This window comes from Coenobita brevimanus, chromosome 37 (genome assembly GCF_032717465.1).
Source record: "Coenobita brevimanus isolate Jiangsu-jjx chromosome 37, ASM3271746v2, whole genome shotgun sequence".
Lineage (NCBI taxonomy): Eukaryota > Metazoa > Arthropoda > Malacostraca > Decapoda > Coenobitidae > Coenobita > Coenobita brevimanus.
In genome coordinates, this window is record NC_136990.1 from 9658764 (window position 1) to 9676162 (window position 17399).

At 42.8% G+C, this 17399-nt stretch overlaps 1 protein-coding gene across 1 annotated transcript in view; it reads left to right on the forward strand.

The window, feature by feature from the left end:
• Positions 1–17399, forward strand: part of mRpS23 (mitochondrial ribosomal protein S23) — a 127763-nt gene that overhangs the window by 67758 nt on the left and 42606 nt on the right. Inside the window, exon 3 of the mRNA XM_080269801.1 lies at positions 6924–7125. Within this exon, the coding sequence (XP_080125927.1) occupies positions 6924–7125 (202 nt within the window). The remainder of the gene's footprint in view (positions 1–6923; positions 7126–17399) is intronic.

A 17399-nucleotide genomic window follows, 5' to 3' on the forward strand; every position in this document is an offset into this window, starting at 1 on the left:
AGTGTCCTGCTGAGAGGAGTCCGCATCATCGTCGCCTTCGTCGTCGGAATCTTCAAGTTCGGTACTGACACCAGCAACCGAAGACGCGATCTCGATATCAGACAACGTCTGATACCCAGGATCGCCCTCGTCGTCGTCCAACCACTCACGAACATCGTCCACATCAACATCGTCGCCATGCATACGTAGCCGTGCATGGAAGTCATCCACGTCAAACCCTAGAAAATCGTACTCCACATCCGTTCCGAAAAGCAGACGAGACCAACCATTTTCAAGAGTTTTCACAGGGACTTCCTTCCATGCACTAGCCCAGTTGTACAGCGCAGACTTGATGTTGTAGCGACGAAGGTTTTCCAAAGTCTGCTTGCCTCGTGTGTCACGTCATTCCCTGCGCTCGTCCTTGTCCTCGAGAACAACCATCACCTCGTCCAGGAACTTCCGACAGTACAGGCGCTTTGTTGCCACGATCACTCCTTGGTCCATGGGTTGAATGAGAGCAGTCGTATTAGGTGGCAGAAACATGCACCTAATACGGCCATTCTCAGCAACCAAGCCCTTGTCGCACGGGTGGGCAGGTGCATTGTTGAGCAGAAGGAGAGCCTTTCCCTGGTCGCGAGGGATTCCCAGTGTCTTCGTCTGGTAATGGATGACCTTGACGAAGTGACGGTGAAACCAGTTTTTGAAAATCACAGCTGTGAACCATGCTTTCAAAGAATGGTACCATACGACAGGAAGGACATCCATCACCCCACGAAGGCACCGAGGCTGCTTTGCACGACCAACAACAATGGGCTTAAGCCGGTGCATGCCGTTAGCACTGGCACAACACATAGCAGATATCCGTTCCTTGGAAAGCTTGCGGCCAGGTACACGCTTCTCCGTCTCCTCGGCTAGAGTGTTCGTTGGCAGCGAGCGATAGAATAGGCCAGTTTCGTCAGCATTGTAGACTTGACCGAGAGTTAGGCCCTCCCTGTCGATCAAGCCTTTCACCTTGTGCCGAAACTCGTCAACTCCATCCTCGTTAGCGTCCAATCCTTCGCCATGTGCTTTACGGTTAGTAAGGCCATGTCGTAACTTGAACGCGAAGAGCCAACCCTCGGATGCCTTGAAGTCAAGGGCGTCGTGAAGCCTTGCAAACTTCTCAGCAGCAGCCTTCAGCTCCGTTCCACGTACCATCACACCAGCTGCACGTTGCTGTCGATACCAAATCAACGTGGAGCGGTCGATCTCTGCATACTTGGGGGTAAACATAACCTTCCTCTCCACGTTGCGTTTGCTTATCGACGAGAAGTCAGCCGTGTACTGCATGAGCTTGTCTCGGGAACGCTTGATATCAAACAAAGTCGACCGGGCCAGGTTGAACTCGCGGAGAATGCGAGAGGAAGACCAACCCGCATCAACCTTCTCCAATATCTCCCGTTTCTTCTCCAGAGTCAACACCACTCTCTTCCTTTTCTCAGGAGGCGGGGCCATCATCACACACACTAAGAGTAGGGAAGAGAGCAGCAGGAGGCCTTGCAGCAAGTACGGCACCACCACAAAAGCGAGTACGTGGGCAGCCATGGCGAACAGCGTAGGTCTTGTCGCGGTGAGAGACAGGCGGGAAGTGGGGAGGATGCAGCGGCGCTCTATCGGACGTCGGAGGAATGACGAACCAAAACAATGCTCTCACGCGGCGCGCGCGGCAAGTTCAAATTATGGATGGCAAAAAATCGATTTTTTTTTTCCGATTTTTTTGGATTTTCGGACCATTTTGGGAATGTTTGATCCCAGGACGATAAGGTTCGGTTAGTGGGGATGTTCGGTTATTGGGCGTCCGGATATTAGAGTGATTACTGTATATATATATGTGTATATATAGATTAAAGGTTGGCTAAATTAGTTGTTAGTTGTAATTAAGGTACCTTTGAATCCTACCTCTTTATTATCCAGGAAATAGTAATAAAAAAAATAAATAAGTGGGTCTTCATTAACCCCTAAAACGCGGCTGTGTACAGTCGATCCTCCCCGAGTGGCGGGGTTGTATCGCGGTCTGAGTACCTGTAGGAAAATATTCGCCAAAAATCAGAGATTAACCCTAGAACATTATACTTGGTATGGCAGATAGTACTTACATTCTGCTTTCTCCAGAGACAGGTGTTGAGCCTTCGTGGACTACCCAAGGACTTGTGGAGACTTGCAAAGTTGGGTAACCAAATCTTCACTTTCACACCTCCAACAACCCGGTTTCCCCTCTACCACAGCCTCATTCTGTCACAGTAAACTTTATACTACAACGTAAAGGTAGTTAGGAATCCGTATTTGTACAATAAGCACTGAAAATAAGGCTAAAATCAACGGAGGGTACAGCCCACATGCACTGTGGCAGCGGTCTTCCCGTCACTCAACAAACATTTCCATTTTCACAGCTAAAAACATGTATACTACATTATTTTCAATCATATTACTTCCCAAAAGATCACCACGGCGTGCTTTTTATTCTGCCTTACGTCCGCCACTTTATTCTCGTTCCTGTCGGCCGCTTGCACTGACTGGGAAGAGCTAGAACTCGCCATAATGTCACTTTGAAAGCCTGCAGTAAACTGACGCTAAACAGAGGCAAACCGTGAGATAAAAAGCTAGTGTTACAACTGGGGAAACAAGCGTTTCCTAGTAGCATAAACTGCTTGTGAGAGGAGAGCGCAGATTTACAGTTCTGAGCGCTCAGAGCGCTGCCATGTATCACAGCCAGGCTGGCCGGGCCGTGGTGGGGGGGGGGACGGGGGGAAAAACGCGATATTTGGCAACAACTGAGGTCAGTAGTACAAAGGTAAAGTATGCTAGTTGTAGCTAGAGGGTGGTGGTACTGATAGACAATAGCAGCTGGAGCCTGCTTGCCCGCGGTTATTCAAAATTTACTAAAATCGCAAACGCAACGACCCGCCGTCCTGTCCTTTTGGCCGAGCGTCGCAAACGCGACGATCCGCGTTTTAGGGGTTAACTATCAACATTACTGAACCTAATAAGACTGAGTTAGATCATGTACAGTAGTGTGGTGTAATTAGGTTTCCTTTCCAATTAACCCCTTCAGTTTTGTGTTCTTTTTGTCAGTTCCTGCTGTCCCACCAGATTTTTTTTCTTTTTTCGGCTTAGGATACATTATTTGAACTGGAAAGGTTAGATATATCCTTCATAAACACTAACACTGCAAGACATCACCCCTACCAGAACAGTATCATGCAGTGGTAGTAATCTATCCATGTATTGCCAGAAGCCTTAATCCTGTAAGGGGTGGCTGCAAACAAATCGCCTTCTATTTGTCCTGTCACCCACCATTTCACTGCCTTGCTTCCAACTCACACCCTCCTGTCTCACATACGTCTCCACTCCATCCCTCAATCTCAACCTTGGCCTCCTCCTCCCTCTCCCCCCCTCCACTTCAATCACATACACTCTCCTCATCAGTCTCTCGCTTTCTATCGTCTCCATATGGCCAAACCATCTCATTGTATTTCTCCAAATGCTTTCTATCACATCCACATCCACACCACATCGCTTCTTTACTTCCTTGAGGTCCAAGCTTAACGTCCATACGTTAGAGTTGACATCACAATACTCTCATGCAGTGACTTTTTCACTTCCATGCTAACCTTTCTGTTTCTTATTACTGCTTTCAAAGAACCAGCAACCTTTCTTCCTTGTTGTACCCTTTCAAGCACTTCACTCTCTAAACTTCCATCCTTACTCATCACACTACCCAAATGCACTCACATTTTCCATTTTCTCCTCATCCAACCTCACTGTACATTCAATGACTTCATTTCTCTCAAAGACCATAAATTTACTCTTCCCTACATTCACCTTTAGAATCCGTTTTTTACACACCCTTCCAAACTCATTCACCAGGCCTTGCAGCTCCTCTTTGTCTTCTTTTAACAACACAGTATCATCTGCAAACAACAGTACAGGAGTTTCCAAGCACTACCTTCTCTCATTAGTGCCACTCCAACATCCACTGCCCTACTGTGTGTCTCTTTTATAACACCATCCATATACAGATTGGAACAACCATGGAGACATGACACATCCATGTTTCAGTCCAATCTTCAGTAGAAAAATTCACTCAGTTCACTGTCTACATGCACTGCAGCCTTAGCTCCCCTCATACATACTCATCGTGGCATTCAAGAACTTCCCATATACTCCATACATAGTATTCTTAATACTTTCCACAATCCTTGTCTATCCTCCCTGTCATACACTTTCTCCAAATCCATGAATGTTGCATACAACTTATTTCCCTTCACTAGAAACTTTTCCACTAAAGACATAAGAATGAATATCGGACCTACACAGCCTCTTTCCTCCCTAAAACCTCCCTGTTTCTTTCCAACTAATTCCTCTGTTATTTCCCTAACTTTTCCTATTACACCAAGAAGACAGGTTCCAGTATGATTACCACACACTTCTTTTTCCCCTTTTCCTTTGTACAGGCGAATAATTATACCTGACTTCCAAGCCTCCGGGACTCTACCTTCCTCCCAGGCCAATCTGCACATCTTCCACATCCATTCTACTACTATCTCTCCCCCATGTTTCAGGATTTCACCACACACTCCATCAATTCTTGGGGCATTCTCCATTTTGACTTTCTTCATTAATTCCACAACTTCTAGCTTACTGATTTCTTCCTCACTTCTCACATCCCTCCTTCTCCCTGCCATTCCCTGGTCACTTATTCTTGAATTACTTTCATTCTCTGTGTTCAACATTTCATGAAAGTGTTCTCTCCATCTGCTCACACTTTCTCCCTCCTCCACTAGCAATTTACCATTTTTATCTTTCACTCCCCAGCCAACTTCTTTATCACCCTGTCCAACTCTTTTTACCTCTTGAACATTTTCGTACATTCCCTCCACATTACACTCAGATTCCTTCAAAATGCCTCATCCACTCTCTTCTTACTCTCTCGTATTAATCTTTTCACCTCTTTCCTCCAGATCTCAACTTCCTCCATGCCCCTGTTTCTCATCCACTCATTATGTTGTTTCTTCTTTTGTGCAACAGCCTGTCTCACCTTTTGATTCCACCATGCTATTCCTTGCACTCCCTTTCGTCTTCTTCTCACCCCACACATCACCTCACATGCTGCACAGATTTCTTCTGTGAATATCTTGTACACACCTTCCATGTCCCCCGTCTGCTCCAAATCATATTTACCCCGTCACATCTCCACGTCTCTCTTATATTCTGCTCTTTTCCCATCATCTTGCAACCTTTCTACCCTCCTTGTATGAACTACTTCCTCCTGTCCTTCCTTCCTTCTATTCCTCCACATCAATTGAACCTTGACTTTCACCACCACCAAGTGGTGGTCTGAAAGTCCACTCTCCCAACCTCTGTATGCTTCTTTATCCATTACATGTCTTCTCATTCTGTCATCCACACACACATAATAAGTCATTGTCTTCCATTCATTCAGTTCACCATCCTCCCTTCTTAACATGTGCCATGTATACTTGTGGATCATTTTTTGTCTAAAGAGAGTATTGGCTATCACCAATTCCCTCCCTGCACAAATGTCCGCTAGAGCACTGCCATTCTCATCCACTTCTGCAGGCACACTCGACTCACCAACTACTCCATCCCCTATCACATTCGCTACTTTTCCATTCATATCTCCAGTCAAAAATACTCTCTCATTCCTTTCAGACTTTTCCATGCACGCTTCCACATTTGTCCAGAACTCTTCTTTCACTCTACTTTCACGATCTTGCGTTGGTGCATACACACATTATCGCCCACATTTTTAATCCAATTTTCAGTCTTACCCATGCAATCCTTTAGCCAACTGATCCATACTCTCTTATATTCTCCTTTCATCTCTTGCACACAACAATACACACTCCTTCTTTTGCCCTCTCATTTGCCCCCACTTCCATGCATATACCCCATCTGTACTCCCATTCTCAAACTCTCACCTCTCCATTTAGTCTCAGTTATTCCACATTCATCCACTTTTGCACTCTCAAGCATCTGGACAATCTCTCTTTCACCTCATCATTCGTACTCCTTACATTCCATGTCGCAATCTGTACCATGTCCTTTGTTTGGACCTCAGTCATCTGTTGTTCATCCCTGGTCCGAGGCTTCTTATTTGTATTTTTAGTTAGTTGTTTTCTGGAGAAGGGCACTAACCCTCTGCCTACGCACTTGTTGTCACGTAGGGAACATGTGTTGGTTGGTTATGAGGTTACCACCCAGCACTGTTAATGATTTCCTGGTTTACAGGGAATCATTTGGCCTGCCACTCATTGTAGAGATACCCTAAAACTGAGTACTGCTTCAATAAGTAGGTGGATGATGGGCACCCCCTCCTACCAGTGGTTGTTAGAATATGAAAAAATGTTATTGGAATGAAGGAGTTAAGATCCCTTCCCAGTGCAGCCATTTTATTATCCATAAAATTCTAGATGGTAGGTGGTGGCAACTATCATCCACTCACTTGATATAATGCTGCCTACTTCTTCCTTCTCATATCTCTTCCTGTTTCTCCCATCATTCCACTCACTTTTTGTTACTCTTCTTTCCTTTTCAGATAGCTTTACATTGAGTGGCAAGCCTAATGGTTTCTTGTAAGCCAGGAAACCATTCACAATGCTGGGTGGTAACCATATAACCAACCTGTACGTGTTTCCTACCTGTCAACAAGTGGGTTGGCGGAGGGGTAGTTCACCTCCCCATAAAACAGCTAACTCAAAGTCAAACGGCCACCTCTACGGGATTATGGTGTCTGTTTATAAACAGAGAGTACTGTATTGGTCTTTGGAATAACCAGCTTGTCTGAACTGAATTTGTTGTTAAATTGGTATTTAGTGTAGTAGTTCAAATTGTTTTAAGTTTTAAATGCAGATCCTTTTCAGCTTTACCTTTATATTATCCAGAAAATTCTACAAAAAGTATGGGTCTCCTGGAACAATAAACTTGTCTGACACCAGTCCACGGCCAAGCTTATGTCAGCGTTTTGTGGAAGAGTACCATCGTCTGGAGGCTGAGGGCAGCGTCCCAGATCAGCTGATGGATGAGGCTGCCCTGGCTCTTGAGGAACATGGGATATACTTGGATAGATCACGAGCTCCTCCAAAGGTAAATCAATTTGTGTCATATTTAATGTGTTACTTATCAGCATTTTTATTACAGTATTCTCATCCCTGTGAGCCGTATACAGTTAGTCTTTGTTGTTAGTCACCTTTGATACTTGTTTTGACTTTTTATTCTTTCTCCTCCAATTCTACCTTAGATGATTCCGGTGCTGTTCCTCCATTACTTCCCCCCTCTGACTTCCTCATAGCTGACATTAAAATTTCTTCAGTTGATGTATTTTCTGCCACCACTGGTCTCAATACTAACAAGGCATATTGGCCCGATGGAGTCCCTCCTGTTCTCTTCAAGAACTGTTCTTCTGTGCTTACACCCTGCCTAGGTAAATTCTTTTGCCTTGTCTTTCAATATCCTTCTTGCTGGAAGTTTGCTCTCATTCAGCCAGTCCCAGAGAAGGGTGACCATTCCCAGCCCTCTAACTGTTGCCCAGTTGCTTTAACATCCTGTGTCTCAAAAGTTTTTGAGTCTGTTCTTAACAGAAAAATTTTAAAACATCTTTCCTATCACAACCTTCTTTCTGATCGTCAGTATGGGTTCCGTCAGGAGCGCTCCACTGGCGATCTTCTCTCCTACCTTTCAGACTCCTGGTCATCCCTATTTTGGGACTTTGGCAAAAGCTTTGCCATCGTACTTGACATCACAAAGGCTTTCGATTGAGTCTGGCATAAATATTTAACTTCCAAACTGCCGTCTTTCGGTTTCTGGCCTTCTATCTGTGCCTTTGTCAATAGCTTCCTTTCTGGTTGTTCTATAGCCACAGTTGTAGATGGCCATTGTTCTTCTAGATCTATCAACAGTGGTGTGCCTCAGGGCTCTGTCCTATCACCAACTCTCTTCGTTTTATTCATCAGTGACCTTCTAAGCTGTACATCTTACCCTATCCACTTGTACACTGATGATTCCACCCTTCACCATTTCATTCGGTCCCAGCAATGTCCATCTCAGCAGTTACTTCAATAGTCAAGGGATGAGGCTGTGGCACACCTAATTTCTGACTTGACTCGTATCTCTGATTGGGGTAAAAGTAATCTTGTTGTTTTTAATGCATCAAAGAATCAGTTCTTACACCTATCAACTCAATAAAATTTTCCACAGGAGTACCCACTAATGTTTAATAATATCCAGCTCATTCCTGCATCAACCTTGAATATGCTTGGGGTTTCATTCACTCAGGAGTTATCTTGGAAAGATCATATTGCATCTCTTGTAAAATCAACTTCCAAGAGATTAGGTGTGCTAAGCCAACTCCATACCTTTTTACCTCTGCACAGTTGTTGACTTTATACACAGGTTTTGTTTGCCTCTGTGTAGAGTACAACTCTCATGTGTGGGGAGACTCCCCACATACAGCTCTTTTCAATAGGGTGGAGTCCAAGGCTTTTCGTCTCATTAACTCTCCTCGTCGTACTGGCTTCCTTCAACCTGTGTCTTTTCGCCGCACTGTTGCATCTTTATCTCTTTTCTGTTGCTACTTCAATGGTCACTGCTTGTCTGAACTGTCTGCTTGCATCCCTCCACCTCTACAATTGGTGCGTAGCACCCGTCTAGCAACAAACTTTCATCCCTTTTCTGTCCATCTTTTTAATCCAAGAGTTAATTGTTACTCCCAGTCTTTTGTTTATGCAACAGGTCAGCTCTGGAACTGTCTCCCTCTGTCTGTGTTTCCAACTTCCTATGATCTCCAGTCTTTCAAACGCAGTGTTTCCAGGCATCTCGAAATGAACAGATCTTGAATTTGGCTCTCTTTTGTATTTAGTTTTTTCTTGGAAGGAACTGTTTGCGGGCTCCTAGCCTTCTGTTCCTTCTTCTTCGCATAAAAAAATATATATATACAGTACAGTGGGGCACCAATTTTCGCGCCTAATTGGGTCCAAAAATAATGCGCGAAAGTGGAATTAGTGAAAGTTGGGGCATTGTCTTTATGGCAAAAAGGCTAATTGGTTCCCGGTTATCCTAAAGTAACATCAGATTTTCATTTTCACTTGCAATACAGTACATCAAATCACTATTGTACATTGCATTGTGAGATACAAACAACTGTCTTCCCTTTCATTTCATTATTATACTGCCGTTTCTTCACTCCAACACGATACTCTTAGCCTTGGCCTTTCCTCCCGACTTTGAATGTCCCGGCCACTTTTTATCACCACCACTGCCTCCTGGCCCTCCCCCCACACCACCAGGCTCTCCCCCCACACCACCAGGCCCTCCCCCCACACCACCAGGCCCTTTCCCCACACTACCAGGTATAGTAGAGGCCATTGAACCGTGAGAATCCAACACAATGGAGCTAGCACGCTCGTACACAATGGCGGGAATGGGTGGACAGAGTGTTGACATGACGTCATTCAAGATGGTGGTGGGTTGTGGGCAGGCGTGCAGGAAATTCAAAGTTCAAAATATTGTCCCAAACCCAAAATTTGTGCGTGATAATTGATTTTTTTCAAGCGAAAGTGGAAGTTAGGGAATATTTGGTGCATGCCGCGAAAGTGGATTCTGCGAATCCTGCTGTAGCGAAAGTTGGTGCACTACTGTATATATATATATATTTATGTATATGTAGGAGTAGGTGAGAATGAGAGGGCAAAGGAAGGAGTATGTATAGTTGTGAGAAAAAGATGGAAGAGGAACATAAGACAGTATGGATCAGTTGGGTCAAGAATTGTGTGGGTAAAGTTGAAAGTTGGAATACAAATGTGGGCGATTGTGTGTGTTCTTACCTAATTGTACCTAATTGTATCTTTACAGGAATGAGTCAAGCTCGTACTGTCCCGTGTCTTAAACCATATTTATCGTACAAATCCTTAAATTTGTGAATTGTTTTGGCACACACTATTTCATTCGGTAGTGCATTCCATTGATCAATTGCTCTGTTTGGGAAACTGAATTTCCTTACGTCTTTATCACCTCTCTTCTTATGCAGTTTTTTGCAGTGTCCTCTTGCTGATGCTTCTCCATATGTTAAGTAATCATTTATGTCTATTTTCTCCTTTCCTGATATGCACTTATATAGCATTATCATGTCACCTCTTTTCCTTCTCTCCTGTAGTGTTGGTGGATTCAGTTTATTTAGTCTTTCTTCGTAGCTTAGGTCCCTTAAGCTTGGTATCCATCTTGTAGCGGCCCTTTGAACTTTTTCAATCTTGTCTATGTGCTTTTTGAGATGAGGACTCCAGACTACTGATGCATATTCCAGGGTTGGTCTAATGAATGATGTTATTATCCTTCTTAGCATGTCTTCATTTATGTATGTGAATGCTATTCTCATATTTGCAAGCAGTTTATACATGTTCCGTACCTTCTCGCTGATGTGGTCAGCCGGAGATAGTCTGTTATTGATAATCACACCTAGGTCTTTCTCTCTTTCTGATGTATATAGGGTTTTATTTCCTAACTTATAATCCCAATCAGGTCTTTTTCCACTTTTACCAAACTTGATTACATGACACTTGTCCACATTGTATTCCATTTGCCATGTACTACTCCATTCATGAAGTTTATTTAATTCTTCTTGTAGCTCCCTACAAGAGTCTGTGCTAGTAATTCTCCTTTGTATTTTTGCATCATCTGCAAACATATTCAGATAGCTCTCATTTCCAGTGTTACTGTTTATATCATTTATATACACTAAAAACATGATTGGTGCCAGCACTGAACCCTGTGGTACTCCACTAGCCACTTCTTTCCATGATGAGTAGTTTCCTCTTAGTACTGTCCTCATTTCTCTTTTCATAAGAAAGTCTTGCATCCAACAAAACAGTTTGCCTCGAATTCCTCCTTGATGGTACAGTTTCCATAAAAGTCTTTGGTGTGGTACTGTGTCAAAAGCTTTCTTGAAATCTAAATAGATACTGTCCACCCATCCTTCCCTTTCCTGTATTGTGTTTGTTACTCTGTCATAGTAGCTCAACAGATTAGTAACACATGATTTTCCTTTTCTGAAACCAAACTGTCTTTCTGTTATCATACTGTGTTCTTCTAGATGATTTAACCAAGCTTTTCTTATAAGTTTTTCTAATACCTTGCTTACAACACTGGTCAGTGATACTGGTCGGTAGTTGAGTGGATTTTGTCTATTTCCTTTCTTGAATAAGGGGACAATATTTGCTTTTTTCCAAATATCTGGTAGTTTACCTTGACTCAAGGATTTCTTGAAAATTAAAAATAATGGTTTCCATAACTCCTTTGCACATTCTTGTAATACCCAACATGAAATTTCATCAGGACCACTTGCTTTTCCTCTGTCTAATCTACTTAACTCCTCCTGTATTACTTTTTCTGCTATTTGTATATCTGGTAGTATGTGTGGACATGCGTGTTCCACATAGTCCCTCTCAAAATTTTTTTCTTCTGTAAAAACTAATTGAAAATTCTTATTTAGTGCTTCACAAATATCTTTCTCTTGTGTATAAGTGATTCCCTCGTCCGTAATGGATTGTATTATATCTTTTACTTTAGTTTTGCTTCTGATATAGCTGTAAAACAGCTTTGGTTGATCACTACTTTTATTTATTATATCCTCCTCAAACTGTTTTTGGGCTTCCCTCCTTATTCTTGTATAGTCGTTTCTTGCCAGTTTGTAATTATTGTGTGTATGCACCAACGCCAGATCGTGCTAGAAGAGTGAGAGAAGAGTTCTGGACAAATGTGGAAGTGTGCATGGAAAAGTTTGGAAGGAATGAGTGAGTGTTTTTGATTGGTGATATGAATGGTAAAGTTGGGAATGTGAAGGTGGATGGAATAGTTGGTGAGTGGGGTGTGCCTGCTGAGATAGATGAGAATGGGAGTGCGTTAGTGGACATTTGTGCTGGGAGGGGGTTGGTGATAGTCAATACCCTCTTCAGGCATAAAATGATCCACAGGTATACATGGCGAGTGATGAGAAGGGTGGGTGGTGAACTGAATGAAAGAAAGGCAATGATTGATTATGTGTGTGTGGATGAAAGGATGCGAAGATGTGTAAAGGATGCAAGAGTGTATAGAGGTTGGGGGAGTGGACTTTCTGACCACTACTTGGTGGTGGCCAGAATTAGAATGCAAGTAAGATGGAGGAATAGAAGAAGGGAAAGACGAGAGGAAGGAGTAGTTGCAAGGAGAGTGGAAAGGTTACAAGAGGATGAGAAAAAGGCAGAGTATAAGAGAGAAGTGGAGGAACGATTGGGCAAATATGAATTGGAGCAGATGGGAGACGTGGAAGGTGTGTGTAAGATATTTACAGAAGAAATATGTGCAGCATGTGATGTGGTGTGTGGAAGGAAGAGAAGACGGAGGGGGTGCAAGGAACAGCGTGGTGGACTGAAGAGGTGAAACAGGCTGTGGCACAAAAGAAGAAAGCATACAATGAATGGATGAGAAATAGGGGCGTGGAAGAAGTTGAGAGGCGGAAGAGAGAGTTATATGTGGAAAGAAAGAGAGAGGTGAAAAGATTAGTAAGAGAGAGTAAGAAGAGAGTGGATGAGGAATTTGGAAGGATTTTGAGTGTAAAGTGGAGGGAATGTAAGAAAATGTTCTGGAGAGAAGTGAAAAGAGTAAGACAGGGTGGAAGTTAAGTTAGCAGGGGAGTGAAAGATAAAAATGGTAGATTACTAGTGGAGAAGGGAGAAAAAGTGAGCAGATGGAGAGAACACTTTAAGGAATTGTTGAACGTAGAGGATGGAAGTAATGCGAGTATAAGTGGCTGGGGAATGGCTGGGAGAAGGAGGGAGGTGAGAAGACAGGAAGAAATCAGTAGGATAGAAGTTGTGGAAGCAATGAAGAAAGTTAAATTGGGGAAAGCCCCAGGAATTCATGGAGTGTGTGGTGAAATGCTGAAGCATGGGGGAGAGATAGTAGTAGAATGGATGTGGAAGATGTGCAGATTGGCCTGGGAGGAAGGTAGAGTCCCGGAGGATTGGAAGTCAGGTATAATTATTCCCTTGTACAAAGGAAAAGGGGAAAAAGAAGTGTGTGGTAACCATAGGGGCATTTGTCTTCTTAGTATAATAGGAAAAGTGTATGGTAGGATACTTATAGACAGAGTTAGAGAAAGAACAGAGAAATTAGTTGGAGAAGAACAGGGAGGCTTTAGGAAGGGAAGAGGTTGTGTAGATCAGATATTCATTCTTAGATCTTTAGTGGAAAAGTTTCTAGAGAAGGGAAAGAAGTTGTATGCAGCTTTCATGGATTTGGAGAAAGCATGTGACAGGGTGGATAGACAAGGATTGTGGAAAGTGTTAAGAATATATGGAGTAGATGGGAAGTTGTTGAATGCTGTGAAGAGTATGTACGATGGTGCAAAGGCTGCAGTGCGTGTGGATGGTGAACTAAGTGAATTTTTCTCTTTGAAAGTTGGTTTGAAACAGGGATGTGTCATGTCTCCATGGTTGTTCAATCTGTACAAGGATGGGGTAATAAAAGACGTACAAGGTAGGGTAGTGGATGTTGGAGTGGCCCTGGTGAGAGAGGATAGTGTTTGGAAACTCCCTGTACTGTTGTTTGCAGATGATACTGTGTTGTTGAGTGAAGGCGAAGGAGAGCTGCAAGGCTTGGTGGATGAGTTTCAGAGGAGTAGACTGTAGACTGTAGCACCAGTCGAACAGGGCAGTACTCCCGAGGTTGATGGCAAGCTGGTGACAGGGAGAGCTGGAGCTCCCGTTTCACCAGCCCTCAGGACTTGATCCTGACCATCTCCCTTTTCTGAACATTTTCAGTGCATTCATTTACACAGAGAGTAGGCCAGCATGCTCTCATGATACCTCTACCTTCAACTGTCTACACCACACTACATGCGCATAACATATCACACCTTCTATTCACATCTTTAGTAATGGCCGCTGCAATCTCACAATCAAATGAGGTGGTATCTCGGATTGCCACCACCGGCAGGGTAGGGCTGGAGGCACAGGGTCCTCCCGGTCGCTATCAAGCGACTGTGCCAGCAGCGACTGTTGCTATTTCCGGGAATGCTCATCGGCAAAGAGGTGACGGTGCGGCCTTATTCTTTACCAACATCCGCGGCCTTACCACAAATTTAAACTCAGTTCATTTTTTCCTTCAGTCCATATCCCCTTTGGCCCTTTTCCTCACAGAACCACAAATCTCACCCTCTACCGATATATCTCCATTTTGTTTTCCAGGTTACCATCTCCTTACAAACTTTCGAAACAATGGCGGCACCTGTTGTTATATCAAATCCCAATATGCAGTTGACACTATTTTAAACTTCACTTCATCCAGTTTTGATTACTCATTATATAAATTAAATTGCCAAAACATTACCAAATATATCTGTGTAGTTTATCGTTCCCCCAATGCTTCTTCGGAACCCAGTGTATTTGATTCCATATCCACTCAGTTGAGTAACCTTGACCTTGCCCTTGGCAATGAAATTACCATTTTGGGTGATTTTAACATACACAATGTTGAATGGTTATTCCATTCTGCCCGGACTGACGACGCTGGTCTGGAATGCGAGCTGTTTGCGGAATCGTTTAATCTCACCCAGTTGGTAAAGCAACCAACCAGAATACCTGATAATCCTGACCATAATGCCCATCTCTTGGATTTATTCTTGACAAATAATCCAGATCAATACAGGATAGAGGTACTGTCACCACTTGGATCCTCTGACCACAATCTCATCAAAGCCTCATTAGTTAACCCTCCTACATCTCCCCATTCCGAACCTGTCAGGGTGACCCGATGGCACTTTGACAGGGCAGACTGGGATGGATTTAGAAATTTTCTTGCTGATGTTCCATGGCAGTCTTTCTTCTCTAGTGATCCCAATTCTACCCAGTCCCACATTTGTGACTTAATACTAGCTGGTATGGATTTATTCATACCAAGTCAACAATTCACTAAAAGATCAAACTCTCCAAAATGGTTTGATGGCAATTGTGCCAGAGCAACAGCCCAAAAGTCATTAGCATATAACTCTTACTTAAAATCAAAAACACCTGAATCACTCTCCCAATTTAAAATTGCTAGAAATCATGCAAAAGCTGTATTAAATCTATCTAAATCAAACTTTCTTCAAAAGCAAGCATCAAAACTACTTAACAACCCTAATGACAACAGAATATTCTGGTCAACTCTTAATTCTTTCAATAATAACTTTAACAAGTCATCTTCCATTCCCCCACTAAAATCTTCAGATGGCAATATTACAAATGACCCACGTGGGAAAGCAGATATCTTTGCTAGTACCTTTGCAAGAAACTCTACCATAGATGATACCAGCCAGAATGTCTCAGTACTGGAACTTGATTCTCCCGAAATTGACCCACTTAAAATACAGACAAGATTTGTAAAATCCATCCTAGACAATTTACCTACCAACAAAGCTCCAGGTCCAGATGGAATTCCGCCAATTGTTTTGAAAAAGTGTTCCCCTGAACTTGCCTCTGTCCTAGCTAAATTATTCAGACTATGCATACGTACTTCTTTATTCCCAAATTCATGGAAAGAAGCCAATATCCACCCAGTTCCGAAGAAAGGAAGTTCGTCTGACCCCTCCAATTACAGACCAATAGCTATCACATCTTCTCTTGGTAAGGTATTTGAAACTTTAATTAATAAGCATATTGTTAAACATCTTCAATCCAACAACTTAATTAATGATAGACAATACGGTTTTCGCCACGAAAGATCCACCATTGACATACTCAATCTCCTAACTCATACCATCCATCAATCAATTGATCTTTTTGGAGAAACTCATGCAGTAGCTCTTGATGTCTCTAAAGCTTTCGACAGAGTATGGCACCGTTCCCTGCTGTCCAAACTCCCTTGCTATGGACTAACGTCTTTTGTTCCTTTGATTTCTTCTTATCTTAGTGACAGGAAAATAAGAGTAAAAGTAGATGATGTATATTCGAATTTCCACTCAATTAACGCCGGCGTGCCACAGGGATCAGTTCTGGCGCCAACCCTATTTCTGGTTCATATTAATGATCTCTTATCTGTCACTCACAATCCCATTCACTCATATGCAGATGACTCAACACTACATAGTTCATTCACACTCAGACATCCATTTACAAAGTCTAATATCTCTACCTCTCAACTCAATACAGCCATCTCCATAAATCAAGATCTATCTACAATCAGTGAATGGGGACAAAACAACCTTGTCTCTTTTAATGCTAGTAAAACTAAATATATACAGTTTACTAATAGACAGATATTGCCAGATTCGTACATTACCTTCAGTGCTACTAATATTCCCATCTCCAAAAGTATTGAAATTCTTGGTGTCTCACTTAACAGTGCCCTCAGCTGGACCTCTCATGTCAGATCACTTGCTAAAACCGCCTCAAGGAAACTTGGATTATTGTACAGAGTCCGTAACTTCTTCGCCGATGAGCAGTTAGCTATAATTTATAAGAGTCATGTGCGCTCTCAGCTTGAATATTGCTCACCCTTGTGGAATGGTTGTGGAGAGGTTGCATTAAGACAACTAGACAAAATTCAGAATAAAGCTGTTAGAATCATTAACAACCCTGCCATTACATATAAACTACCTCCCCTGCAAGTAAGAAGGAATGTTGCCTCCCTTGCATTATTTTACAGATATTTTTTTGGCAAATGCTCAGACGAAGTTGCGTCCATGGTGCCACCTCTCCATGCCTTCCCTCGTGCTACACGGGCATCTGGTAACGCTCATGACTGGAATGTCACTCAACCACATTGCAGAACTTCTGCCTATCAGAATTCTTTCATTCCCCGAACTGCATCTCTCTGGAACTCGCTTCCCCAGAGTTGTTTTCCTCCAAATTTCAACCTACAACTGTTCAAGTCTAATTCTTACAGATATTTTATGAACAGAGGACACCAGTAATCTGGTGTATGGATTATTTTTTTTTCTCCATTTGTTTTTCCTTCCTCCGTTCTGTTATTTAAAAAAAAAAAAAAAAAAAAAAAAAAAAAAAACGGAATCTAAAGGTGAATGTAGGGAAGAGTAAAGTGATGGTCTGTGAGAGAGGTGAAGTTAGTGAATGTACAGTGAGATTGGATGGTGAGGAATTGGAAAATGTGAGTACGTTTAAGTACTTGGGTAGTGTGATGAGTAAGGATGGAGGTTTGGAGGGTGAAGTGCTTGAAAGGGTACAGCAGGGAAGAAAGGTTGCTGGTTCTTTGAAAGCAGTGATAAGAAACAGGGAAGTGAGCATGGAAGTGAAAAAGTTACTACATGACAGTATTGTGATACCAACTCTAACTTACGGAAGTGAAGCTTGGACATTATTGGCAGGACACAAGTCAAGAATGAGAGCAGTGGA